The sequence below is a fragment of the Pelobates fuscus genome, chromosome 4, assembly GCF_036172605.1.
Source record: "Pelobates fuscus isolate aPelFus1 chromosome 4, aPelFus1.pri, whole genome shotgun sequence".
NCBI classification, from domain to species: Eukaryota; Metazoa; Chordata; class Amphibia; order Anura; family Pelobatidae; genus Pelobates; species Pelobates fuscus.
This window is the reverse complement of record NC_086320.1, coordinates 57,463,190-57,490,224: the sequence shown is the minus strand read 5'-3', so window position 1 is coordinate 57,490,224 and position 27,035 is coordinate 57,463,190. Positions and strand designations below refer to the sequence as shown.

At 40.4% G+C, this 27,035-nt stretch overlaps 1 protein-coding gene across 3 annotated transcripts in view; it reads left to right on the top strand.

Annotated features, from left to right (window-relative positions):
- VPS13B (vacuolar protein sorting 13 homolog B) overlaps positions 1–27,035 on the top strand; it is an 843,188-nt gene that overhangs the window by 65,723 nt on the left and 750,430 nt on the right. For all 3 annotated transcript variants that reach the window (XM_063451210.1, XM_063451211.1, XM_063451212.1), the window contains exons 4-6: positions 7,118–7,238; positions 24,572–24,739; positions 25,299–25,480. In XM_063451210.1, the coding sequence (XP_063307280.1) occupies positions 7,118–7,238; positions 24,572–24,739; positions 25,299–25,480 (471 nt within the window). The remainder of the gene's footprint in view (positions 1–7,117; positions 7,239–24,571; positions 24,740–25,298; positions 25,481–27,035) is intronic.

The window sequence follows — 27,035 nt, the reverse complement described above, 5'->3', positions numbered from 1 at the left end:
AAAACATTTGCATTCCACTTCAATATTTTTTTAAATATGAGGAATTGTTTATCCAAAACTAACTAGGATTTCCATTTTCTTAGTTTAACACCATACATTCTAAGGAGGCCAATAAACATGGGTGCTATCCAGAAGTCAAGTTTAAAATATGTTTTGTTTTCTAGATTAAGTGTAGGTGCTTTATTATTTTAGCAAGCATGTGATGCTTAACAGTGCTGTGTCAGGCAACTGTGATAACTGTCAACTAGACAAATTAAAGGTTATCACAATAATTGGAGTCTTCAGTTGATAAAAGGGGCTTTTGAGAGAGTTTTTATAATCTTAACTTAAAGAGGAAGAAAAACATATAACATGTTCAAGCGCTATATAAATAATAAAATAATAATAACTTGGTTATTTTGATTATTGTACAGTTATATATGAAAATAAAAACAAACTGTAAAATGTAGTTGTAAATGAAGTTTTACTATTTTTTTTTAAATTCTTTATTTTTTTCGCAGTTTACTTGTGATAGACATTGTGTATGACATATTCAATAAAAGTTTTACTATTTTATCACTAGTGTACATGCTGTAGTCTTATCGCGTCCACTAGTTTACACTGATCTAGTGTGGCTTTTGTTTATCTCAGTAGTAATGTGGCTCAATTGATTAATGCTACAACTCCATGACTTGCTTGTACCCATCACCTATCTTACGACCGGTGTTGGCAATTTTTGGCACTCCAAATGTTGTGGACTACTTGTCCCATGATGCCCTTACAGACATCCTGACGGTAAAGCATTAGGGGAGATGTAGTCCACCATATCTGGAGTGCTGAAGGTCGCCTACTCGTATCTTGGGACCTTCTTTACTGACAAAGCTCCTTGAGTTCACTTTGTTTTTTAGTTTTTTTTTTTATTGAAGCCACTTCTATAGTGCCAGTTTACCTTTTGGTTCCTCCTTAGCAGACCTATGGCTCCCAAATTTAACCAGTTTCCGTGATCCCATCATAGCGGGACTAAGAAACATTGCTTTCTATAATTGGTCGTATATGTAAAATTTTTATAATCCTTAATTTTGTAGCGAGTTGGTAATGGTTATCACCATTTTTAAGTATACAGGGGATATGTATGAAGTAACACCCAACAAAATGTATAACGTTAACCTTAAAATAACTCCGTACTCTGGTACCAAACAAAATAGAGGCAAGAGGAAGAGTTAAAATGGTATTAAAAACCATAATGGCAATCATACTTGAAACTGTAATCAATAACCAATAATTGTAATTGGGGTGAATTGATCGATTCGCAGGCACCAAAGTGGGTAAGCGTGTCGTATTATGTATCAAAGATAATCAGAAAAGTAAACATGAAATAATTAATAAATCCAAAATTAAAGAGAAAAACAACATTGTTATAGGGGACATGACTCTGCTTCCTTAATTGGGGCCAGCTACCAAATGGTAAAGGCAGCTATTAAAGCTAAATGGGAAATATGAGCAACGCAAAAATGACCATGAATCAATTTGACATGTCTCCTCGTCAGTCATTGGGGTCAGCATATTGGTAACGTCCCCCCAGGTGAGCCAAGGCCTTAACCGAGCAAGGCACCCGGTCCAGAGAAAGTCCCAGTGCTTTAAGAAAGGCCGGTGGAGTCTGCTGCCTGGACTAGCTTGTGCAAAGTCCCATCTTTAGTGACCTGCAGGGTTTCACCGTATTTTTTAATAACTTAAAATGAACATATTTATTAGAAGACATTTTCATGCACAGCCATGATTTATAGAAGTGTAGATTAGTTAAAGGTTAATTTGAGCATTTAAACTATGGATAAAGGTGCTTGAGTGATTAAGACCATGTGAGCATCAAGTGCGCCAAGAATCACATCGAGTGATATATTGAGAGAACTCTGCGGTTGCTGATACTGTATCAGCTGGTCGACTTTACTCTAGATGTGTTGCTGTATGGCTATTTTCACAGATCTTGCATGTGTTTTTCAAGATTAGGCTGTGCATGACTTACAGGCAGAGTTTAACCCTGGTATTGTTTGTTTTGTGTCTGGTCTGTTTGTGTTAGTTCTACCGAGATCCTCTTTTAATTTAAACTGTGAAATGAGATAATTAGCGTGTAGACCCTGCTCTTCTCATTGATGGCTATTCAGACACTACAAGTAAGTGTTGTGTTTAACTGGGATGAATTTGTCCCTTTGCAGTAGAACTCCTACCAATTGTGATCACAAATGAATGCTCCTTTCCATTGTGGCTAGTCATGAGAAAACACTGTTAATCAAAACAAAAAAACAAAGCAAATTATCTGGTGAGAAAATTGTATGGAACACATGCAATAAATCCCCCACCGGCAATTTTTTTCATTTTTCTTCTATTTTCATGTTATACATGTTGTATGTGTACTTTAATGTGCAAAACATACCCCAATATTTTAGGACCACGATCTGAGCAGTGAGGCTGCAGGGGGCCTGATCTATACACCAAAACTGCTTCATTAAGCTATTTTGGTGCCTATAGTGTCCCTTTAATGTTCTGTATAAAACAGTAAACTAAAACATTCAGTTCCAAAGTTATCTAATATGATAACTAACATTGCCAGTGAGATCTGGAACTATTGCAACTTCACATTAAAAAAATCCCAAACAATTTTAAATAGTTGGAAAAAGTGGTATTTTTTTCTGCAACACAGGTTCTACTTGTAAACTTTTTGGGACTTATAAGCCCATAAACGACACCAATTCAATCAATGGATTTCCTTCTGTTCCCTCATTTTGATACTGGCTTAGTCTAATGATGAGTGGCTACTGTCCATAGTTTAGTAAACAAACATAAATTTTACCAATGAAATTATGAGCATGTAGCCTCTATTGTTACTCTGCTCAGTAGTTGATACTAACACCTATTGTATATGGAAGATTTTTTTCATTTAATGAGTCATTTGAAATGTGCTGTGCACCTATGGACAATGGACCTATACTAGCGTATAGTGTACCTATAAATGTTTGGAGCTTATTGAAGCATTTTAAGAGCCATTGACACTGTATCAAATCTGTGTAAATAAATATAAATCGTAGTAATCGGTATAAAGTGGGTTCTGGCATGCAGTAAATTGTCAGCAGCTTCCTCAGGCTATTCTACATTAATACTCTTCAAGTAATTTACCAATGCTCTGCAGACACCAACAGGGTTCTGGTAAACAGACTCCGATGCTTGTTTATCTGTTTGGTGACCTCTCTGCTTCTCTTACAATCCAACAGTTTCTTATTCCATGAAATGTCTTTAATTAACCCTGTGAGAATAGGGCCACTGGGAAGCTATGGGAGATTATTAGCGAACAAATTCTGAGAGTGTGCTGATAAAGGTGGATTGAGTTTCTTCAATTTATTTTGATAGCCCTGAGTTTTTACCCCCCACTCTTTAACCTCACGACCCCTAATAAACACCTATTGGGCCATTCATTCATTCTACACTGTCAGCTTACCAAGCTTGCTGAATTTACAACCAAATTGTGAGCATGTAGTCTCTGCCTTTTTTTGGAAGGAACACACTCTTTCTTGCGCTGTACGAGTAAGAAAGAGATTTTCTCGGCACATCGTTGTAATGAATTGTAAGAAATTGGAATTAATACAATTTGATTTTCTAAATATCTTGCCAACTGAAATAATGCGCTAATGGGTTAAAGAAACACAAATTAACAAATTCCATAACCTGTTGGTCCTTGTTTCAAAGTCATCTATTTTGATGGCTTCAGTTCGCTCTGATGCTTCTCATTGAGGTCACATGATGCATGCACAGAGAAGCATTGAACACTTACAGCATCACGCTTCTTACTTCGTGAGCTAAAACTAATTGTTTTGGAAGTCGTCCTGGTGATTGTCTGTCTGAAGAAACAGCACAGTCTTCATTTGCAAAGCTGAAGGGGCAATGTCTATGAAGATGAAGAGAATGTGGTGCTTAATACAATATATCAATAATATCAATAATAAAGTTGCATTAATTAATCATTTAGGTATTAAACATATGTTGGATCATACTTCATTATGTTGACTTATTGATTAGGTAAGGGCTCTCCATATGGGGCGGTTTGCCCTTGGGATACCTTGTGTATTGGAAATTGAAAGTGCACAGACTAGACCGTTAACTCTTCACGGTGCAGGCTGTAGCTCCTCTCTAGATCATGCTATCTAATACCTGGATATAGTATAGGACGCTTTCAGATTGCAGAGGAGAACTATGGTTTGTGTTTTGATAAAATGATATTTGGTGTGAATGTGTCACAAAGTTCCGCAGCGATAATGTAAAAAAAAGAAGTGTCTATCACAAAATGTCACAGCACTAAATTTTGGGATTTATTGCGCCCTCTCTCGTATAAAAAAAATAATAATAATAATTCTGTGTATAACTTACCCTTTTGCAAGCATTTAAATTGTCGTGTCTAACAGTTGTAACCTCTGCACTAGTATAAATTGCTGCTTATTTATTATTAGATTGTAAATTGTATAATTAGTGACTGTCCCCTCTTATCCTGATCATGTTTGTGGAATGTGCGCAATATTCCTTAATTGGAACACTCAGACAGTAGTGACGGGGCACAGTCTGTTGGGACATATTCAGTCTTGACTTGTGTGCTGTTTTTGGGGTTTCCTTGCTTCTTCTTACTTGTGGGCTTTCAGTGATTATGTTATTTCTTTATATTTTGTTTTAAAGAAAGTACACAGCCACATCTCGCACCCTATGTTTTCTTTGTGGCTCGTTTCTTGTTTAATTAGATTATTTTCACGCTTTTTCAACCATTTGGAGTAAGCAGAATTTGGTCACTCTGATCCTTATCAGTTACTAAACAAATAACTTCCAAAAGCATATAATTTAGGGCTGACAGTTTTTTGGTTTTTTTTTTTGTCTTAAAGTTGTTCTTTTTTTTTTTTTTGCAATCTTTATTTATAAGTTTACATACACAACAAGAGAGAACGGGATCAACAAAACAAAACAAAAATGAATGCTAGATTAGAACAAGCAGCAAAGCTATTGTGTATATATATATTTTTTATTTAAAAACTTAAAAAAAAAAATGCATTCTATTTGTATTTGTATACAAACAAAAATACAATACAAAGGTAACCAGTGTAGAGATTTCCATTGCAGCATCTAAAATCATAAACTTGTTTAAGTAAAACAATCATTATTATTATTTTTTTATTTTTTTTTTATCATTATACCAATCCTGAAATGTCAGTACTTTGTAACAGAATCTGTTGTGACAGTTATCTTCACAGATACACTGCATCAAAAGATTAAAGGGAATCAATGTGGATTAAAAATCTCATTACAAATAAATACCTCGCAAACATCAAAAACAAGTTTCGTATTGACTAGGTCTCTGTCACCAAAAAATAAACGTTCTTTTCGGTTTCTATATAACTCCATGTGTCTGAATCTTTTCATTTTTGCCGTGAGTGCTCTCGTTTTCATAAAATACACAAAGAAATTCAGGGGCTACTTTTCTTTATGTATAGTAGTTAAAGGACCACTCTAGTGCCAGGAAAGCATACTCGTTTTCCTGGCACTAGAGTGCCCTGAGGGTGCCCCCACCCTCAGGGACCCCCTCCCGCCCGGCTCTGGAAAGGGGAAAAGGGTTAAAACTTACCTTTTTCCAGCGCTGGGCGGAGAGCTCTCCTCCTCCTCTCCGCCTCCGTTCCTCCCCGTCGGCTGAATGCGCACGCGCGGCAAGAGCTGCGCGCGCATTCAGCCGGTCGCATAGGAAAGCATTCATAATGCTTTCCTATGGACGCTTGCGTGCTCTCACTGTGATTTTCACAGTGAGAATCACGCAAGCGCCTCTAGCGGCTGTCAGTGAGACAGCCACTAGAGGAAAAAGGGGAAGGCTTAACTAATTGATAAACATAGCCGTTTCTCTGAAACTGCTATGTTTATAAAAAAATTAGTTAACCCTAGCTGGACCTGGCACCCATACCACTTCATTAAGCTGAAGTGGTCTGGGTGCCTAGAGTGGTCCTTTAACTTGACAAGAGGCAGAGCTTAAAGCAAGCTTCTGTTTCAGTTGCCAATCAGGTTTGCCCACAATCCTATGGAGATTTTGAGGACGCTGGGATTACTCTGCGTATAACTTTTGTTATTATTATTTATATAGCGCCATCAGATTCCGTAGCGCTGTACAATGGGTGTGTTGAGTGTCATACCAATTCATCATAATCTTATATACATATATATATATTTTAAATTCTTTACTTTCATAGTACAAGGGAAGGCATACAGGCTTGTAATGCCACAACAGCAATGACAAGCTTATTGCAAATGCAGAGACATATGCAGTGTCATGGAGTAAGAAGAAGATGTGTTAGGGATGGGATGCTACTGGTCCAAACCACAGACTCGAGGGCGAGGAGAACGACTGCCTCTCCCCGTCTCCGTCCCCGGTAGGCCGCAGCTAGATTTATCCGGCTCCCGAGGGTTGACGGATAGCTTGCCCGAGATTTTCTGACCTTGTGTGGGCACAGGATTGGACGTGTCAGTGGTAAAGCTGACATACTCTATTTTTGAGCAATTCTGCAAGAGCTTCAGTGCCATAAGTCTAGTCGGCTTGAAGGTCGGGCTCTGCGTCTGTCCGTCCGTCCCCCTACCCCCCACCCCCCCAGCCTATTTAGAGCATACAGAGTTTTGAGGTGGTAAAATCAACATTTTGGACTAGACCTGGTCCATAAAGGACAGCTGTAAGAACTTTTCCCAAGATACCATAAACTTAATGTTTGAGGTTGAGTCCCGAGCATCAGCAATTGATAAAGAGTCAACATACTCTGAGCCAAGGGTTTGACTTAAAGCAGTTTAGTTCAGGTGTCAAAGGTTCCTACTAAGAAGGCCTGTGGAGAGAGAGAGCGAACTAGTACAGTTGATAGAACAAGAACTGTAACAGTATAGTAGGTTACCCTGGATTGTATCTGGTAGGCAGCAGGTCATTATCCGAACCAGGGTCCTCACAAAGAATGTTGGAACACTGTCTAGGAATCTGAAGACCCACTGGGGTCAATATAAACAATATAAAGTGTTTTTACTGTTAAAATATTAAATATTTATTTGTCTCCGTAATCATGATGTCTGTTTGCTTTGGATTTTACAGGAGGATCTTGAAAGCTCTGGTTCAAGTTCAACCAGCCGTAGCAATACAGAGAGTGTCAAATCCCAAATCAGACCACGGAAGATTCAGCAAGCAGCTCCGACTGACCCAGATCTGCCACCAGGTAGCTTTTCTATACCTGTTTTAGAGTTTATTTACAGCATAGTACCTACACCTATTTATTTATAGTATGACAGCTGGAGATTTTAGTACCCCTTTAATATACCTTGCATAGGCATGCGCAGGGGATGTGCCAGGTGTACCTAGGCACACCCTAATGCAGGGCCAGACGTCGTTCAGCTAAATTTGTATTTTGTAAAAAAAAAAAATGTTTTTGTATTTTTGCAGTGCATAAGATTAGTACAGACAGAGTTGAGGTACCCCAATGGCATTCCTCAGGCATAGCATCACTTATTACAATTGGGGTAATAGATAAAACATGCACAATTTTATAATAATATAAACAGGAGAGATAGCTGCAGGGCTGTATAAGGCACTATGTGTGCACTGCGACCAGAGTCGGGGGATTGTCCACCTCCCCCAGACACCAGGCTACGAGGTGCGCTAGGCCGCATGGTCGGATTGCGGGACCTCCCCAGCTATCGTCAAGATTCAGGAATCACTATGTGCACGCTTGGAGGGTAGTGCTGCGGTCTCTCGTGGCCCCTATTGGGGCAGTAGTTAGAGGTTCAGGCTGCTTTTTTGTCTCCAAGTGTTGGAGCTGTTAGAGAGCACGTCTTGCCATCTTGGTGGTCAAGTCCCGCTCCCAAATTTGTATTTTTTTTTTTTTTAATCAAAGTTCAGATAGTAATTTCTTCATCCTAATGTAATCTGCTATCCATGCTCGTGATAGCTTGTAAGCAATATGTTTGAAGAAATAGAGGGTGGTAAGTGAAATAGTTGTCATGATATCACTAGAAATTAAATGCTTTTCCTGTCCTTCTTTAGTTTTCATTTTATTTATTTATTAGTTTTATTTATTGTGAAAAAGAAAAAACAAACCCATTAAAGGAAAACTCCAGTGCCAGGAAAACAATCAGTTTTGCTTTCCTTTGAGGAAATGAGCGACGCTGGAGGTCCTCACACAGCGTGAGGACGTCCAGCGACTCATGTGTCAGGAAGTGACAGTCTAGTCTAGTAGACAGCCACTAGAGGTAGAGTTAACTCAGCAAGGTAATTATTGCAGTTAATAAAAAACTGCAATAATTACACTTGCAGGGTTAAGAGTAGTGGGAGTTGGCACCCAGACCACCTGTAAAATATGTAGTTTCTTCAGATTTATTTTCGATCCTGATGCTAATACTCTTAAATGGGCTGCAGACTTATGGGTACTTTTCTGGAGAAATAGATCACTAATTTTTAAATCCTTTGCAATAGAACGGAAATATTTTTTTGCAAAGCCATTTCCTTACTGCATATATTTTTAGCGAATCTGTATTCACTCATCACTGCAGACTGTACTTTCTATGTGTTTCTCTGTCAATATGAAATCATAACTTCCCTCATTTTATAGAGCTATACAATCTTAAAAGGTCACTCCAAGTCCTATCATTTATTTTGTAAAATAATGAATAATGCCCTATTGAGTGTTTTTCTGTAGGACACCTCTCCCCTTCTGATCACATGAAATTTTATTTTTTTTTAGAGAAGGTTTCTTTACTGTTATTCAGTGCCAGGTGAAGCTCCCATGACTTCTTACGCCCCACATCTGTTTCGGGATAGAGAGGGGACTTACAAGTCTCCCCGTGCAGGCAGAAAATCACATTATGTCTGTTGCCAGCCATGAGTGCTGATGACAGACGTGTTTTATGCACAAAATTGACATTGGCAGCCTGGAACAGAGTCCTGGATTGCCAATGTAACGTGGGCTGGTAGTGGAACTTACCCGCGGCACAAATATACTAATTACTCTGGATGTGCAGTTTTTCAAGTTTAAACACTGCACATTCAGACTCCTACCACCATCACTACTTAAAAAAGCAGAAGTGGTCATGGTGGTTGGAGTAACCCTTTAAAAAATAAGTTACAAATCTTTGTAATATCCAGAGTATACGATAAGACTTTGTTTAGGTGCAAATTCACCTTTGGGACATTTTTACCGAAAAGTTTGTGTTCACAGTTAGCCAAGGTAATCACAAACCTTGTCTATGGCGTCATTCTCTTTGTTCGTATTAAGCCACTTTAACGTGTGCCACTTTCTCCATATAAAGAGGTTTGCACAGTGTAGCACATTTGAAGAGTGCTGTCACAGCCTGGGTTCCATTCTCTAGACCAGCATTGGAGCTGGTTTCATAGCCACCTTCCCCTGTCCTAATGTTTACTTTCTTAAATTTTCCTCTGCAGGAGTCTCATTTTTCTTTTGCTCCTGTTCACCTCTCTCTGTAACCCTCAGTAGGTTGACATTAGGGCTAAAGGGCAGACGTGGTTGCTGAGAAGGTCACAGTAAGTTGGAGAATTGTAAGTGGGATGTTTTATTATTGACAGCTCCCACCAGGCCCTCTGCATTCCATCATGCTTTCTAACTCAGAGGAGAGATTCCTCCACACTGCTCCTTGAGATGATGTTTATTATGCTTTAACGCTGCCATAACAGCTTGACGATGATGGAATAATAGAGATATGTGTGAAAAATAGGTCCTCGGGGATGTGCTGCTCTGTTTGCATGTGATTTATTAAAGGTCCTAATTGAACTATATTATGATGTGAGCGGCTAATTCTCTTTCAGCCTGCAGCTGTCCTAGCATTAATTGTTTAATGGGAATCTGTTATCAACATTAGTAATCATTATGTGTAGTCACAGTTTCATAGTATAATTTTCCATTTATGATCGATGCTATTTTGTAATTAGTTTTGTGATTTGAACTTTTTTTCTGTTCTTGGATGTTGGATCTCACTGTACAGTTTGCACTTATCTCCCCTGCCCTGTGTATAGTCTGATTATGGTCAACAAGTGGAGCTCCTTTGCAGCTTTGTGTTATTATATTAAAAACAATTACGAGGTTTTGGGTTTATGTGACCCGTGTGCTCAGATGTTTCGTGGGGTTAGTGGACTCTCCTAAATGTACCCAAAAAATGACACCTTACAGGCCACCTGAATACATTGCTTTTGGCTCCATAGTGTTTCTCAAACATTTTGGAAAATAGTATGTACATTTGCAGTAAAAATTATGGGCTGTAAAATAAAACTGACACCAGTATGGTAAGTATTTGCAATCATGGACCTGGAAACCAACTATTGGATTTAAATCCTTTATACTTTAAAGGAAAACTCCAGTGCCAGGAAAACAATCCATTTTCCTGGCACTGGAGGTACCCTCTCCCTCCCACCCCCCAATCCCCGGTTACTGAAGGGGTGAAAACCCCTTCAGTCAAATACCTGAGGCAGCGACGGTGTCCCTCGTCGCAGTCTCCTCCTCCGCGCCGCTCCTCCTACTGTCTCCGTCGGCCAGTGGGCGAGACTGATCCCGCCCACCGGCCGAGGTGACCTAATGCGCATGCGCAGCAATGCCGCGCTTGCGCATTAGCGCTCCCCATAGGAAAGCATTGAAAAAGATTTTCAATGCTTACCTATGAGGAAATGAGCGACGCTGGAGGTCCTCACACAGCGTGAGGACGTCCAGCGACGCTCTAGCAAAGAAAATCTGTGCTATGATTCAGGAAGTGACCTCTAGTGGCTGTCTAATAGACATGGCATCTAATAGACAGCCACTAGAGGGGGAGTTAACCCTGCAAGGTAATTATTGCAGTTTATAAAAAAACTGCAATAATTACTGTTGCAGGGTTAAGAGTAGTGGAAGTTGGCACCCAGACCACTCCAATGAGCAGCAGTGGTCTGGGTGCCTGGAGTGTCCCTTTAACGACGGTTGATTAGAAACTGATTTAGTTGGATTCACCACCTGTCTCTTTATGTATTGTTTCCATACGTTTATACGTTTATTCTGTAAAAAAGGAAGTAGAAGTATAGATCATCAGGGTGTTACAGTGGATGTGATCTACTTGGATTTTACCAAGGGGTTTGATATGGTTCCTCACGATAGGTTAGTAGAGTTCAATTTCAAAGAAATTGGTTTAGATGAAAATTCTTGTTCCCACGTAGAACATTGGCTTAAAATTAGTTATCATTAATAGTACATTTTCAAGCTGGACAAAAGTGGTAAGTGGCATCCCTCTGGGTTCTGTACTGGGATTTATTATATTTAAAGGAACACTATAGTCACCTAAATTACTTTAGCTAAATAAAGCAGTTTTAGTGTATAGATCATTCCCCTGCAATTTCACTGCTCAATTCACTGTCATTTAGGAGTTAAAATCACTTTTTCTGTTTATGCAGCCCTAGCCACACCTCCCCTGGCTTTGATTGACAGAGCCTGCATGAAAAAAAACTGGTTTCACTTTCAAACAGATGTAATTTACCTTAAATAATTGTATCTCTATCTCCAAATTAAACTTTAATCGCATAAAGGAGGCTCTTGCAGGGTCTAGCAAACTATTAACATAGCAGGGGATAAGAAAATCTTAATTAAACAGAACTTGCAATAAAGAAAGCCTAAATAGGGCTCTCTTTACAGGAAGTGTTTATGGAAGGCTGTGCAAGTCACATGCAGGGAGGTGTGACTAGGGTTCATAAACAAAGGTATTTAACTCCTAAATGGCAGAGGATTGAGCAGTGAGGCTGCAGGGGCATGTTCTATACACCAAAACTGCTTCATTAAGCTAAAGTTGTTCAGGTGACTATAGTGTCCCTTTAAATTTAAGTAAGTAGCAGGTTGTAAATTCTAGTTTCTCTTTAAGATGATCAAGCATCACTTGCACACATCTAAGCATCGAACACAATTTTGCAGCCAGGCATTAAAGAGCTATTAGACTTGTGATTAAACTGTAGAATTAATAAAATAAACTAAAAGCTTAGAACACCATGAAGTGTAATAGTTGGTCACTGGGTAGCCATTAGGGCAGATACACCAAGTAGAGGTGCTCAAGAGGAGAGACACGTAAAGAGCAGATCGAACTGCAGCAGGACAGTCCATGTGGCAGGAGCAACAAGGCAGGGCTATATCCCATACTGTCAGGTCGAGGGGCCCCAGGTTAGTAGCCTGTTCAGCCGATGCCCATTGTGTTCAGGGAGATAGAGAAGATAGCTGGTCCGTGCGATGGTATTCTCCTGTGTTGTGGCTGCGTAATATCGGCTGCATTTAGCCTCAGGAGCAGACCTTCCGGCTTGTCCGTTTGTACGCCACTGGCCTTGCTGAGCGGGAACCCTCAGAGTGCCCGATTTGGTATCAGATGCTTTGGGTCATGCGTGGAAGATCTCTGTATGTGCCGAGGCCCAGACAAGTGGTGTCTGTTAGTGGGTCTGCGTCCCGTCAGTTGGGGTGCCCTCTTCTCTCGCCTCATTGTGGTCAGTGGTTTGACGTTGCGATTTGGTGCAGGTTTAGATTTAAGTGAAGCAGTGAGCAGTCGAGAGGCATCTGTGACTGCTTGTTTCTGTGCTAGCTTAGCCCATAGTTGTGCCCAGAAGTGGTCAAAGGCTTTTGCTATGCGGTCCACGTGGGGGGCCTGGTAGTCAGGGCTCTGTGTAGCCGCCATCTCTACTTTGAGCATGTGGCCCTGTAGATTTTGTTGCTTGGCACCTGTAGGCGCTTTACCCCGGGCCATTCACTCACAGACACCCAGTGGGGACTGGGATAACCCCACCGGTCCAGAGGGGGTGGGAAGGGGGGGGGGAGGGGGATAGGAGTCCAACTCAGTCGGTTGGTGAGTATAGTGTTGGGAAAAGCAGCTGCCTCCAACTCTAGTAAGCCGCAGTGCAGTATTCCGGTCTCCCGGCCAACACGGACTCGAGTGAGGTACCCCCGACCTGCTTAGTGCACCCCAGTGAGTATTTTGGCTAGTGAGCCGCTGATAGTACACCAAAATCCACAGTTTAGGCAGGAGCTCGTGCTGCCCGCGTCTGCACTGCTCGGAGTCTAGGCTCCACCCCCCGAAGAATTGTTTTTTTAGGCTAAATCAATGCACATAATTTAGGTAGCAGCTAGAACATAAAACACTAGTATAGCTCAAAGCATTATGATTTCTAATTGTTTCGGTTACCCCTGCAAATACAGGGACAATTAAATCTCCAAAACATGACAAATACAGAAAGCATTCTGAATTGCAAAATCACTATTAATTTCTTAAAGAAACGTTCCATTGACAAAAGACAAATGGGAAAAAAAAAACAGCAGATAAACTCCAATACTATATTTCTGCATGTTTCATTGGAGGTAAATCTAAAAACATGTTGCAAAAGCTGAAGATCTCTTGTCTGCAGCCTTTGCAATCCCCCCTCTCCTTGTCGAATTTTGGTTGAATTTAGATGTTTCCTTCAAAAACAAATTGTACATGTCTAATAAAACAATTTTTATAATACTTGACTATTTTCCTTTAAATTCACGGATCCCTTTTATGAATATATTTTTTTTTCTGAGCAGATGTAAGCAGTGTAATGTGATTCTACTTTTTCTATAATTGCCTTACATGGACTTATATTTATGTTAAATTTGTATAAAATTAATACCCCTAACCCTCCTTATTGCTGTCATGATTACTGTTCATTACTTGGCAAATGAAGGTTCACAATTAGAATACAAAGGTCACTATTTTATATTTTTGTATAAGATGTTTGTGACAGACCCATCCGTATGGACTAAAAATACTGTGTTCGTCTGTTTTGCCGTTTGCATGAATTCCCCCATTCGTATGCCTGGATTAAGGGAATGCATTTGTTTGCCGACTGAAACTACCGAACGGACCGCCACCCAGGAGAGAAGTGTGCAGCTAGTTAACCTATTGATCCCAATTAGAACGTTGAGGTTAACCGCAGCCACTTCTCAATTAAGACTGAAGACAGGGTGGTCGTCGTTCGTATGTCGACCACGAGGCGGCGGCCATTTTAACTATGCGAAAGCCCATCGGTGTTCGATGATTATTTCATGGAACTCAAAACGGACACTTTTTCAACCGAACACCGCTGAAGCCATCGACCTCCCCTTCTCAATCGACAGAAGTATACGAATACCGGCCATTCGGGAGATTTAACAACACGAATGGACTTAACCCAGATAGACATCCCATGGAGTCGATCGCATACCGAAGAGCTATAACCGACTTTGACTCCATGGCGATTGAACTATGCATATGGGATCTGAGCGCTATTCGCCAATAATATGCACTCAGATCCAGGCTATCTGGGGATGTGTTATACAAATGCAATATGTTCGGCAGTTATAAAGTTATAGATTTTAATGTGTTTTATAACTTTGAGTTAAAATGGCGATGTGCCTCTGCTCGGGGAGATAATTGAATTATCTCCCGAGCAGAGGGTAGGAAACTGTGATGCATGTTGGGAATATTGTGGGGATGTAAGCCTGAAATGTCCCCATGTCCTTCTGTTATTCCAGTCTCCCATTTGGTCCCCTAGGGGAGTGTCCACCAAGTGGGAGACCTGCATAAATACGGGCAGGTAGCCCACAGTAAGTTCAGTTTGTGTTTTACCCTCAAAGCGGAGCTTGGTCTCGTTATTGGGGGGATTTTATTACCGGCGACTAGAGACTGCTTATTGGGATTATGTGCCGCTTGGAACCTAAGTGGCGATTCGTATGTTTGGAGCTCAAGAAGGGAGAGAGCCGTACAGGTACCGTTCGGGAGTTTGGAGTGTTCCCTAGCTGGCGGTTCGCATGGTTATACTGTATACGCTACCAGACCACATTATTGCGACCGGGGAGCATTCACTAAACGGCGGTTTGTGCATTTATTACTGGAGGTACCGTAACAATGTTCTTTTCAAAATCTACAGAAATCATCATTCAAGTCGATGGGAATGTTTTTTATTAGATAAATCATGCCCACATCAAATTGTAATCATTTGATAAGCTTCTACAAGACAATGAAATTGTGACCACTGTAGCAATCTTTTGCCATTCTAGAACAACCTACTGTGACTCATGCATTGTCAATGTGGAGTGGTTAGTGATCTCATTAGAAGTCATTTATTATTCCACAATTAGGATGTACGCCAGAATATTACTGCTTTCTACCTTAAAAAGCCACAATTTATTTCTAGCAGAAGTCTTGCCTCCTCCTCCATTTTCTTTCTTTTTTTTTTTGTGAATCTGTTTTATTGGTGTAACAGGAGAAGAAAGGCACAACTATACATACATATTCGTTAGTATGGACTCGCAGGTCCCAATTGCACGGTATAGAGTAAGGTTGCATTCAGATAGAATGGAATAGTCAACACATTAAATTTATACATAGTATTTAAGAATTTGGTAAAGCATACGTAGTACTGTAAGCATCACGTGACAGTGAATGATGTCATCGGTTTTCTTTTGCGATGGTCCGTACCTCAAGAGGCCAATTTTTAATACACAATATGTCTAGGGGGTACCAGTGGAGTTTCACCTGAGGCGTAGTAAGGAGTGGTGCCGTAGTGGGACATGAGTTAGACCGGGTATAACCGGACTATGCATGTGTGCGTGTGTGAGAACGGTCATAAAGTTCGGTGTCGGTCTATTGACCGTGTCGGCCACTCATTTGTCCGGTGTGCGAAGGTCCCTAGGTTGTCAAGAAGGGTCTCATAGGTAGTGGAGTGGGGTAAATAAGGTGCCCACTGTTTGTTTTCCTAATGTTTGGTCTTTACCGATGTGATGGTGTATCATTACAGCTAGTGTGTCCGAGTGATGTGTACTTAATAGTTTAATCCTCAGATAAAAAGCTTGAATAGGTGGATAGAGAGAGAAGAGTAGTTGGAAAAGAGCGTTAGAATAGAAGAACCGCCCCCAGGTCTGGGTGCAGGTGGGTCAGTAAGTGTAGGAAGGGTAGGAGTAGGTAAGTCCCGCTGGGCCAGGAGTTCCTTTTCGCGTCCTTAACGGTTATATGAAATAAATGTGAACCATGGCCGCCAGAGCTCCGAATGTCTGTCCCCCCTACCAAGCAGCTAGGCCCGAATTGCTTCAGCTCCCTGAATATCCTCTGCTCTACGGATCCATTCCTCCAATTTGGGGGTCTCATTCTTCTTCCAATATTGCGGGATCAATGCTTTGGCCGCATTGAGTAGGTGGCGCAGGATCGATTTTTTATTTATTTATTTTTTTTGTACCCAGCAAGTGACATTGTGGAGACATGCAAAAGGGACAGCGCTGCCGTCCATTCCGTTGTCTCCCCCAAGATGTCTACTATCTTGTTTCTGATCATGTCCCAGTAAGGGACTATGAGGCGACAATCCCACCAAATATGCAGGAATGTGCCCCTTTCCTCCAGGCATCTCCAGCACGTTGGGGGCGTCGTTGGAAAGATCCTATGAAGCAGTACGGGTGTCCGGTACCATAGTGTTAGCAGTTTATAATTTGTCTCCTGGTATTGAGTGCTGATGGAGCTCTTATGTTGCCAGAAGAGTGCGGCGTCCCATTGCTGTGATGTAAAGGAGGTGTCTAATAACGTCTCCCATTGTCTATGGAAAACATTATTCTCTGCCAAGTGTCCCGTCAGCAGATGTTGGTAGAGGGTGGAAATATTGTGTCTCAGTGATGAACCTCTCTCGCATCTCCTTTCGAACCATGTGAGGTCCCTGTGTAGGTTTTCCCTGTTGCGTTCGTTGTCATAGAAGTGTTTTACTTGAATATAGCGTAGCGTGAGTAGTGGTGTACGGGGCGAGTCGCCTAGCAGGGTGTCCAAGGATCTCAGGGCCCCATTACGCAGAACCGTGGAGATAGGAACATGGGTGCGGCCCTCTGCAAATGGCCGCGCTTGTGGTGGGAAGCCTCCGCCTATCGCCGGGTTGTGGGTGATGGGGAGTAGGGGACTGGGTGTGGGCGAAATATGCGGTAGGTTTCTCATGAATTTCCAGCTGATGAGTGTTTGTGTTACAATGCCGTCCGGATCGTCCTTGTCAGCGACCGGGGGGGTACCCGCCCATATAGCGCAGTTCAGGTGTGCTTCTTGCCCATCTCTGGTCAGAATCGCCCACTGTTTCTGGTGTGTGTTCGCATGCCATTCCAGGATGCGTTGGAGGACCGTGGCCTGGTGGTATTTTTTAAAGTCCGGTAATGCTAGTCCCCCGCGACATCGTGGTAAGCAAAGTAGATCGTGTCGGAGCCTCGACCTCTCCCCTTTCCAGACATAGCGGATAACTGCCGATCTTAGTGTGGCGAAGAAGTGTGCGGGCACAGCCCCTCCATTTTCTTGTTTTATATCTTTGGGGAGCTAAATGGACTCCAAGTGTGGTAGCCACCTGCTTAAGAAGAAAAATATATTCTAAAAAATTTCAGAGAGAAAGCAGGCACTGAGACTGTCCATACATTTGGTAAGTATTTTACAAATGGTCACAGCAAATTATGTGTATAACTATGATGTGCAACCACTCTTCTTGTGGCACAAAAGCAGTTCTAAGACCAATGCTGCTTTAAAGGGTGTCATCTTTATTAAGTTTTGCCTTGTTTTTCTTAACTCACGTTCCCTTTAAATGTAAAGGTTTGCGTACCTATCTACGCTCATGGAGGCACGTTTTTAATTCTATTTTTTTTTTTAAAGCTTTAGTGATCTGAGCTCCGTTCATAACCCCAGCAGTTTCATGGAAGCAGTATTTATTAGTTGTGTCTTCACCTTGGAAGTGATTGCCAGGGCTTTGGTGGTCCTGTCATTAGTGCAGCTGTTTTAGAGCAATCTCAAGGTAACACGTAGCTGGGTTAGTTATCATTGCCTTCATTGTCTGTTTATTTAGCCTCTAGTACCCCCTACTGCAAAAACAAATAGAACCCAAGGGCACAACATTATATCACTGTTAAAATGCTGCCCTTTTAAGATGCAAAATGTGTGTATGTGTGCATGTATATATGTGTGTATGTATGTATATATATATATATATATATATATATAATATTTCTGTGTGTTTATTATTTATTACTGGCATTTATTAACAATACAATATAAACAGAGCGATACAAACTGTAAATGGCCGGGCCTTTGAGCTTACAATCTAAAGTGTGTTCTCTATATAGAATGTATGTGTGTATTACAAATGTATATAGACATAGATATGTACATTTCCTGGTCTGCCTGAGATTGGTGAGAGTTACATGTAACATCTGTTATTTGTGGGTACTCCCCTTAATTCAGCCCCTCTCCTTTTAGTTTTTTCTTCGAGAGACTGTGCTGGGGAGATTTGAGTCTGTCACCTAGTTCCTGTCCCTCATATCCAGCTTTTCAGAGAGACTGGATTTGTGATTGCAATGGCTGTCTGCTGATGTTCCTCTCACTAATATCTGTGCTTTACAGCAGAGCTCAGAATTTTAAGCCCTTAACAACTAGAAGGTCCTAACAGTTACTCGTCACTGCCAGTCTGGAGGGTCCAATGCATACTCAAAAGAGGGTGAATTCTGCTCACTATGGCTGTTTTTTTTTTTTTCTTTTCTTTTTTACTCATCACTGGGTAGTGGGTGAGTGGGCATTTTGAGCAATGCTATTGAATTTGAAAGTGTGATCTGCCTATCGAAATAAAGAGCAGGTCATGTAAAATAAATCAATACACATCACATTGTGTATTAAATAAATCTGAATTTAGTATTCCCGATCACTGACTTTCTGCTGCCCTTTGCCTTAAGGTCATCAACATTTTTCTTGTGATGCTGTTTATTCTACGTCTATATTTGCAATCCGTTGTTAATTACTTCCTGCATAGCAGCATGAATATAGGGCATTAAGTAGGAGCCCATATCACAGACGTAATACATTACCATTGCGTACTTAATGTCAAGTCTCGTCGGTTGTAGCACTGTCAGAGCAGGCTAAATGAAGCCTATAATTGATGACAAATCAATACAGTTCTATGTATTGCAAATACAGCCCAGCTTTCGGAACACTGCTTTTATCCTGCACTTATTAATTGATGTCCTTTAACTTCTGTTGGTTTTATGCCTACGAGGACCAGAGCCTATAATATAGGTACTGGGTACAGTGCATCAGTGTCCATGTGGATGGCACATGCCTGCTTTCTGGAAGTATAATTTGGAGCCCTCAAAACCAGTTCTCCATAGAGTGATCCAATTTTAAAGGATTAATATTGTTAAATCTAAACTATTTATTTTTGTTTGTTTGTTCAAGGTATACTACATGTAATAAAGACAGACATGACCATAAGACAGCGAAGTGCAGTTTGAAATGAGGTTAATAGTTGATAAATTGCACGCTCGGGCTGCGTCTGTTAAGGGGGACACTACCCACAGGTGGAGAGTATTCAAATCCTGGAACTGGAAACCTTTAAAATTCGGAGTCCAGAAAGTGTATTTGTTAAATGATGCCTTCTTATTTAGAAAAAAATAATAAAAATGTAAACAAGTAATAGTATCCAGAGTCAATCGCGGGTGTGTCTATTAAAACCACAACAAAAACACACAATTAAATCGAAAAGCAGAGTACAGACTGATCACCAAAATTTTAATTTTGATGTACCCAGGATGCTCTAATTTCTCGAGAACTGCATTCTGAGGGATTGATATCCACATGGGATAAAAGTTAAATATTCACCATTGTTTTTGTCAAGTGAGACCCAATACAGGGCTTGATAAGGCATGTTTCTCATAACTAAACATAAATATATACGGTATATATTTTTCTTACTGTTGTTTAGTAAAGATCAAAAGATCTCCTTTGATTGAGCCCAAAGGTCTGCAAAAGAGAGCCCTCTACTGACTTTGTTATTGCAGCTCGCAGAGACAGCTTGCTTCATCTCATTGTCTAGGCATGGGAGTAGCACTGGGAGGAGAAGGAGGAATAATGAAATCCATTTCCATTGTGTAGTGTGTATGTTTGAATATGTGTGTGCTTGTCTCTGAGCGAGTGTCTAGTTATGTGTGAACCTTCTTTTTTTTCCTGGTCCTAATGGGATGATATTGGGATGAGTAAGACAGGGACAAAGGGAAATAAAGGGATGTGGTGCCATAGCATATTGTGCTGCACAGTTTTTGGTGGTTGCAAATCTTAAGGATTGTAGAGCAAGATTAAATTATGAAAAAAAACACAAAAAAACAATGGCTATGTTTTCAAGTATTTACATTAGATAATGCGGATTTTGGTGGAAATGATAGAACAATTGTTAACCAAACTTAATTGCGCATGAGAACCCTTCCACTGTATAGAATTAACTGGAGGTTATAAACTGAAAGAATTGCGATCTAAGTAATCCATGTAATCAGGTAGTGTGCCCGTCATGTTACCCTGCATCTACAAGTGCCAGCTTAGCTTTGCGTTGTCTTTTTGTGCCGAGGTCCTTACATATTTTGTGTTCCTGGAACTTGCCCCTTTCACTTAGGACAGGCAATCACTAAAGGACTGTGCAAACAGAAATCCAGCTGTGGGGACAGGCCTACCAATAAATTTTCTTCCTGCGATTTTCCCACCCATTTCAATAGTCATCCATTGGGGAAAAACTGAAGCAAAGTTGGAAAGAAACTGTAAAATAAAACACGCAGCACTTCCTAAATCACAGCTAATGTTTTGGACAGGAACAGTTTCTGTGCTACTTGAGTGAAATTTGTAGAATTTGCGAGCAGCAATGCACGGACATTGTATTTATGGAATCTGGCTTTAGCCAAAGATATCTTATTTATTTTGATGGATAACGCACAACACTTTTCCTTTCTATGTTTGTTATACGTCCTGTTAATTTGCTCAACATTTTCTCCCAATTGAGGAGAATTGTGCCATTGTTAAACAAATTATGAAATGTTCTTTGTGTGTGTGTGTGTGTGTGTGTGTGTTGAGTGTGTATATGTACAGCTTTGTTATTAAAACATTAGGGGGGTCATTAATTGCCATATAAACTATTTTTGTTGCACCTCCCCCCCCCCACCAATGTTTCTCCTGGTATTTAAAGTTTAACAGGATACTTTTGTCCCAATAATTCACATGACATCACTGTCTTTGCCTTGCGGCAGTCATATATGCACTCTGTCAAAGGCTTCAATAGATACATATCCTCTAGACAAATATTTTTGTGTGATTAAAGGACCCCTGGACTCCACACACAAGTCCTCTGCCTCTTGACTTGCCATCTACAATCACTTGCTTAGAATCTGGGCATTCACTTTAAGTATGTCCTGTGTCTATGATGGATTACGTACACACCCGCACACTTGTTCTCCTTATCTTCCTCCACTCCTTTTTAGTCTTAACTAAACTCTTTAAAAGCCCAAGTAACTGGGTTTTTCGAGAAACTGGTTTTGTCGTACTATGCCCGTGAAAGTCTTGTTGGAGATTTATTATAAGAAAGCAATTAATAGACTATCCTATATGTGACGTAGCACTTCTCAGTATGTTGTTTGGTTTTATACGTCAAACATAAATAAAGTTATCCTGGTTGTTTCTCTGTGTGAATATGAATAAGGAATTTCTCTCTTTTCTCTCCTGTATTCTTCAAATTCAGATTCCACACATTCATTACGTTCTTTCACTGACTTCAAAAATCAATATCTTTGACATTTTGTGATGTTTCTTTGATCTCGTTCGAAAAGGGTGCATGATTTGGCAACATACATATCAGCAGTTTCCTTGGCACACTTTTTAACTAATCATTTTTCACCTGCACTTTTATTAGGGACAGTTATATGGGGTAACTGAATCCCTATTTCTGTCTCATATAATTCTCCCTGCAGGTCCATGATTGTTGCACAATCATGGACCTGTGGTGGACTTGCTCCCCGACTCCCCCATTTCTCACCATGGTCCTTGATCTCAAGCATTTACTCTGTCGTTTATAGCTCTGTGCATCATGTGGCTGTTTAAAATCTGAATTACTTTATTCAATGAATCTCTCTAATCCAAGCTACAAAAGACGGATATCTAGAGTTCCAAGCCTAGTACCAAACCTCGTTACGACAAATGAAGTAAATTTTCCAATATAGCTGTGTGCACTCCTTTCAAGACTCCTTCAAGAATGTATGTGATTTCCCAAACAGTCTTATCTTCCTACAGAGTATCCCTCTCCTCTTTCCTGTCTCTCACCCTCACTCTTTTATTAACCCCCGCCCCCCACAACCCAAATATTTGCAATTTCTTCCAACTTTTATCATTATTATATTATTTCTTTCATCATTTCTTTCTTTCCACAGTCATTACTAACCGACTTCCTATTTAGTACTTAGGGTGTTTTATCCCTCAATAAAATGTATGTTGCCAAATAATATATAAACTGATGTTTATCACTTTTTATTGTTCTATGACTTTTTTTTTTTAAATCGCCATAATCAATGTAATCTTTGCATTGTCTGAAACTGCTATCTAAAAAGTTAAAGCTGAATATAATATTCCAATTCATTTTATTACTTTGTAGCGACATATGATGCAGTGTATGTTTATATAATAGTGCTTATGCAGTACTGTATACAACAGATTATTCTACAATAGTTACTGCTGCTATATCGTTTGATCTTTATAGAACTCTGGTTATTCTGAGACTGATACAGCACGACAATACACGTCCTATATATTGTACATATCATTTTATAAGCATACAGTCTGGTGAAGTACATAACTTACCTCCCAACATTTCAAATGGACAAACAGGGACACTTTAGGTTCAGGGGTGTAAGTGGGGTGTGACCAGGCGCGAGGCTTTTATGAGAAATTTTAGGTGACTTGAGAATAACAATTTATGCAACTAAACTGTAATTTAGAACAAGAACGATGTATCTTATTTACAGACTGATTTCTAAACACTTTTATTGTAGTTTAAAGGCACAATACTGTGAGTATACTCAGACACACCAACAATATGGAGCTCCTAGAAAAGAGAGACATTATGAGAGTAAACAGGGGTGGTATTAGGGCCCTAAATAGGGATACAGTACTTGCAACGTTTGACATAAGAATATTTGCTGCGCAAAGTCCGAGTTTTGTATTAATGGAATCAAGAGGAATTTTTTTTTTTCGTCAACCAATAAACCTCCTTACTAGTATGATGCAATGATTAGGTTCTGTTTATCAGTGCCACTGTTTGATATTCTCTTAACTGTCTTTGGCAAATCGATTTTATAAAGGGCAGTAAAACGGATTCATTTTCTTTTTTTTTTTTTAAACTATCTTACATCATAGTAATAAGGGAAGGTGAAGGGATATCTTATAGTTGTGATTTTGTACTTTGCAACTGATCGAGTGATGTCTATTGATTTTATGGTCTTAACTGTTACAGAACAAAAAATGTCCCTGTCTACACTAGAATTTAACTGTTTTTATAATCCTACTGTGAACGGGGACATGCCATGCCGTTACCAGTGGCTGTTGGAAGTACTGTTTGTGTCTGTACATTACATATTTGTGCCTGTCTACCATTTAGATATCTTAAATAGGTTATGTAGTGTATGTGTAAAATTTTGATAAGAAACAAAATAAAAAATAAATGAATTGATCAAAAGTACATTATTCAATGTTGCCAGTGTTTTAGAAGCAGGAACACCCCTCCTCCCCCCTTTCCAAATTGCAACTCCAACTGTCCCTTTAATAATAATTATTCTAATGATGATGATGATGATAATTCTGTGTTTGGTAAACCTAGCCAAAAATCACAATATGTCTAAGAGAGGATATTTTCCTTTGCTATGGTGGAAAGGAAAATCAGTAACATTTCACATCTGCTCGATGCAGTTATCTGTTTATTTCTGTGCCCTAATTGCAGCAGCTAATAGTGCTTAATACTTTCCTTATACAGGAAAAATATGAAGATAGGCTGGATAACATTTCTTTCCTGAGCTTCATTGATGAGCTCTTTACCCCTTTTCTGAGAAAGAATGAAGGAGTGTGTTGTTCGCCGGACGATACGGCTGAGCACATTCAAATAGTCTTCTTCCCTTTGGATTAGCAGGTGCTGGCTCAGTGAGAAGCTAGATATTTTATGGTTCCAATAGATCAGTTTTGATGATTATTCATTTCAGTTGATTAGATAATTAAATCAGGAAATTTTATGGGGTAAGGTGTCCCGTGGCTGCTTGTTTAGATAAACCTGCATTTATTAATTAATACAATATGTATGCGATTTCAGAAAGGATTTTGTAAATCTGTACGTGTTCATCTTTAAATATTTAATCTGCAAACATGCATATATGCAGCGGTTTCTATTTTAGGCTTACAATTTGAAGATGAAAACTGTTCTAAATCTGCATGCATTTCCATTGTTTACAAATTAAATGTACGTTCTTTTAAATCACATTTTTGATCTCTGTTCTTTTTAGGTATTAATTGTCTAGTCAATGAAGACATTGATAAATTAAACCTAAAACATTGTCTTTCTTTTTGTAAAGCACAAACAATAAACTTGGATGAATTTTACCTTTTTGGCAAAAAAAACCCAACAAAACAGGCTAATGTTTTATAACCGGAAAATCCTTTCATATTAGAAAAATGTAAAAGCCCAATAAACTTCTTCTTGTAGGTTATGTCCAAAGCTTGATTCGACGTGTCGTCAACAACGTGAACATTGTAGTGAACAACCTTATCTTAAAATATGTGGAAGATGATATCGTTCTGTCTGTCAATATCACTTGTGCAGAGTGTTACACAGTGGATGAATTTTGGGACAGGGCATTCATGGACATTTTGGGTGAGAAGATGCTCCCTCTTTTATATTGCTTACTTATGTAGCCTCTTTTTATCTTAAACTTGCATATTCTGATTGTTCTGATCATTTGCACTGCACTTTTTTTAATGTAGATAATAGGATTGTAATCTGAAACCGGTCGTTAAAATATAATATCCCCAATTGGTTATTGAAATCACTTATTAGGGTATAACATGAGAAACAGGGCCAGTTGTTGCTGTTCTGCAACTCCCATGACACTGAGCCACACATTTGGTTCCCTTTGTAACCGCGACAGATGAAAGACGCACTTTGCCCTGCCCATGTGTAGTCTGTGATTTCTTAAGGATGGCCTTTAGACCAGAAATGACCTCCAGTTGCTACGGTAGCAGATAGAAAAATAAATATGGTGAGTCAGTCATTTAAAGGAGATTATTTCTAATAACCAAAATATTGTTCTAAAGGATATACTTTCTTGTTTTATATTTAGAGTTTCAGTTGCTCTTTGCACAGTTGTTTTATTTTTCCATTTGTTTCTGACACAGCTAACTTAAATCAATTAACTTTTTGTTTTGTGTTTTAGCCACTGAACTGGTCCTCAGGAAAGTTATTAACTTTTCAGACTGCACAGTTTGCCTTGATAAAAGAAACGCCAGCGGTAAGATTGAATTTTACCAGGATCCACTGCTGTACAAGTGCTCCTTCCGAACCCGATTGCACTTTACTTACGACAGTCTTAACTCTAAAATGCCATCGGTGATTAAGGTAAGTTCTGGAAGGTTCGAATTGTTTGTGTAAGTGTTGAAATCTGTGTATTGCAGATCATCTTCAAACAGAAGCCACCATTTTACAGACATCCTAATCTTTATAAAATAAAACCTGTATCTGTGTTCTTCCGTATCACATAAGTAAGGTAATTGATGTTTTTTATTTTTTCATTTTATTTAAAACAGATGAAAGTCTCACATGATGTTGCAGTTCCCTTAAATGATTTTTTGTGCCTTCTAAAATTAGCTGTCTAAATGGAAGAGGAGGAAGTAAAATCAATTTGGCTTAATCAGTTAGCAAGATTATTAAAGACACTCTAGGTAATTGAACCACTACATATTAATGTAGTAGATCTAGGGCAAAGAGACTGTTGTTCCCGGCTGTCCAGTGTAAACGCTTCCTTTTCAGAGAAAAGTAGTATTTACATTGCTGTTTAACACTACCAATAATGTCTGCTAATCTGACCGCCGCTCAGGGCCAGCGCCAATGTTAGGCGAACTAGGCATTCGCCTAGGGCGCCGGCCTGCTGGGGGCGCCCACCGGGATGTTTCCTGGTGGGCTCACCCTGTCTGGGGCCGCAGCGCTGGGAGAGCGGCTCTTGAGCCGCCCCCAGTGCCGGGCTGCTCCTCAAGGTGCCCAAAGGTGGGGGTGCCGAGAGGAGCCCTGTCACAGGGGGGCCAGGAGGCAGGTGCTGGCAGGCGACAAGGGAGGCTGTTCTTGCAACTCCTCCCTCGCGCGCCCTCTGTGATGCCGGGAGCCGGAATATGATGTCATTCCGGCCCCGGCATACTAAATAAACAGCATGCTGGAGGAGTGAGGAGCTGCTTCACACTGGACCCCAGGGAGGTGAGTGTTTGATTGTCGGTGAGTGAGTGACTGTATGTATGTCAGTAAGTGTGTGACTGTCTGTCAGTGAGTGTGTGACTGTCAGTGAGTGTGTGACTGTCTGTCAGTGAGTGTGTGACTGTCAGTGAGTGTGTGACTGTCTGTCATCGAGTGTGTGACTGTCTGTCATCGAGTGTGTGACTGTGTGTCATCGAGTGTGTGACTGTGTGTCATCGAGTGTGTGACGGTCTGTCAGCGAGTGTGTGACGGTCTGTCAGCGAGTGTGTGACGGTCTGTCAGCGAGTGTGTGACGGTCTGTCAGCGAGTGTGTGACGGTCTGTCAGCGAGTGTGTGACGGTCTGTCAGCGAGTGTGTGACGGTCTGTCAGCGAGTGTGTGACGGTCTGTCAGCGAGTGTGTGACGGTCTGTCAGCGAGTGTGTGACGGTCTGTCAGCGAGTGTGTGACGGTCTGTCAGCGAGTGTGTGACTGTCTGTCAGCGAGTGTGTGACTGTCTGTCAGCGAGTGTGTGACTGTCTGTCAGCGATAGTGTGTCTGTCAGCGAGTGTGTGACTGTCAGCGAGTGTGTGACTGTCAGCGAGTGTGTGACTGTCAGCGAGTGTGTGACTATCAGCGAGTGTGTGACTGTCAACGAGTGTGTGGCTGCCTGTCAGCGAGTGTGTGGCTGCCTGTCAGCGAGTGTGTGGCTGCCTGTCAGCGAGTGTGTGG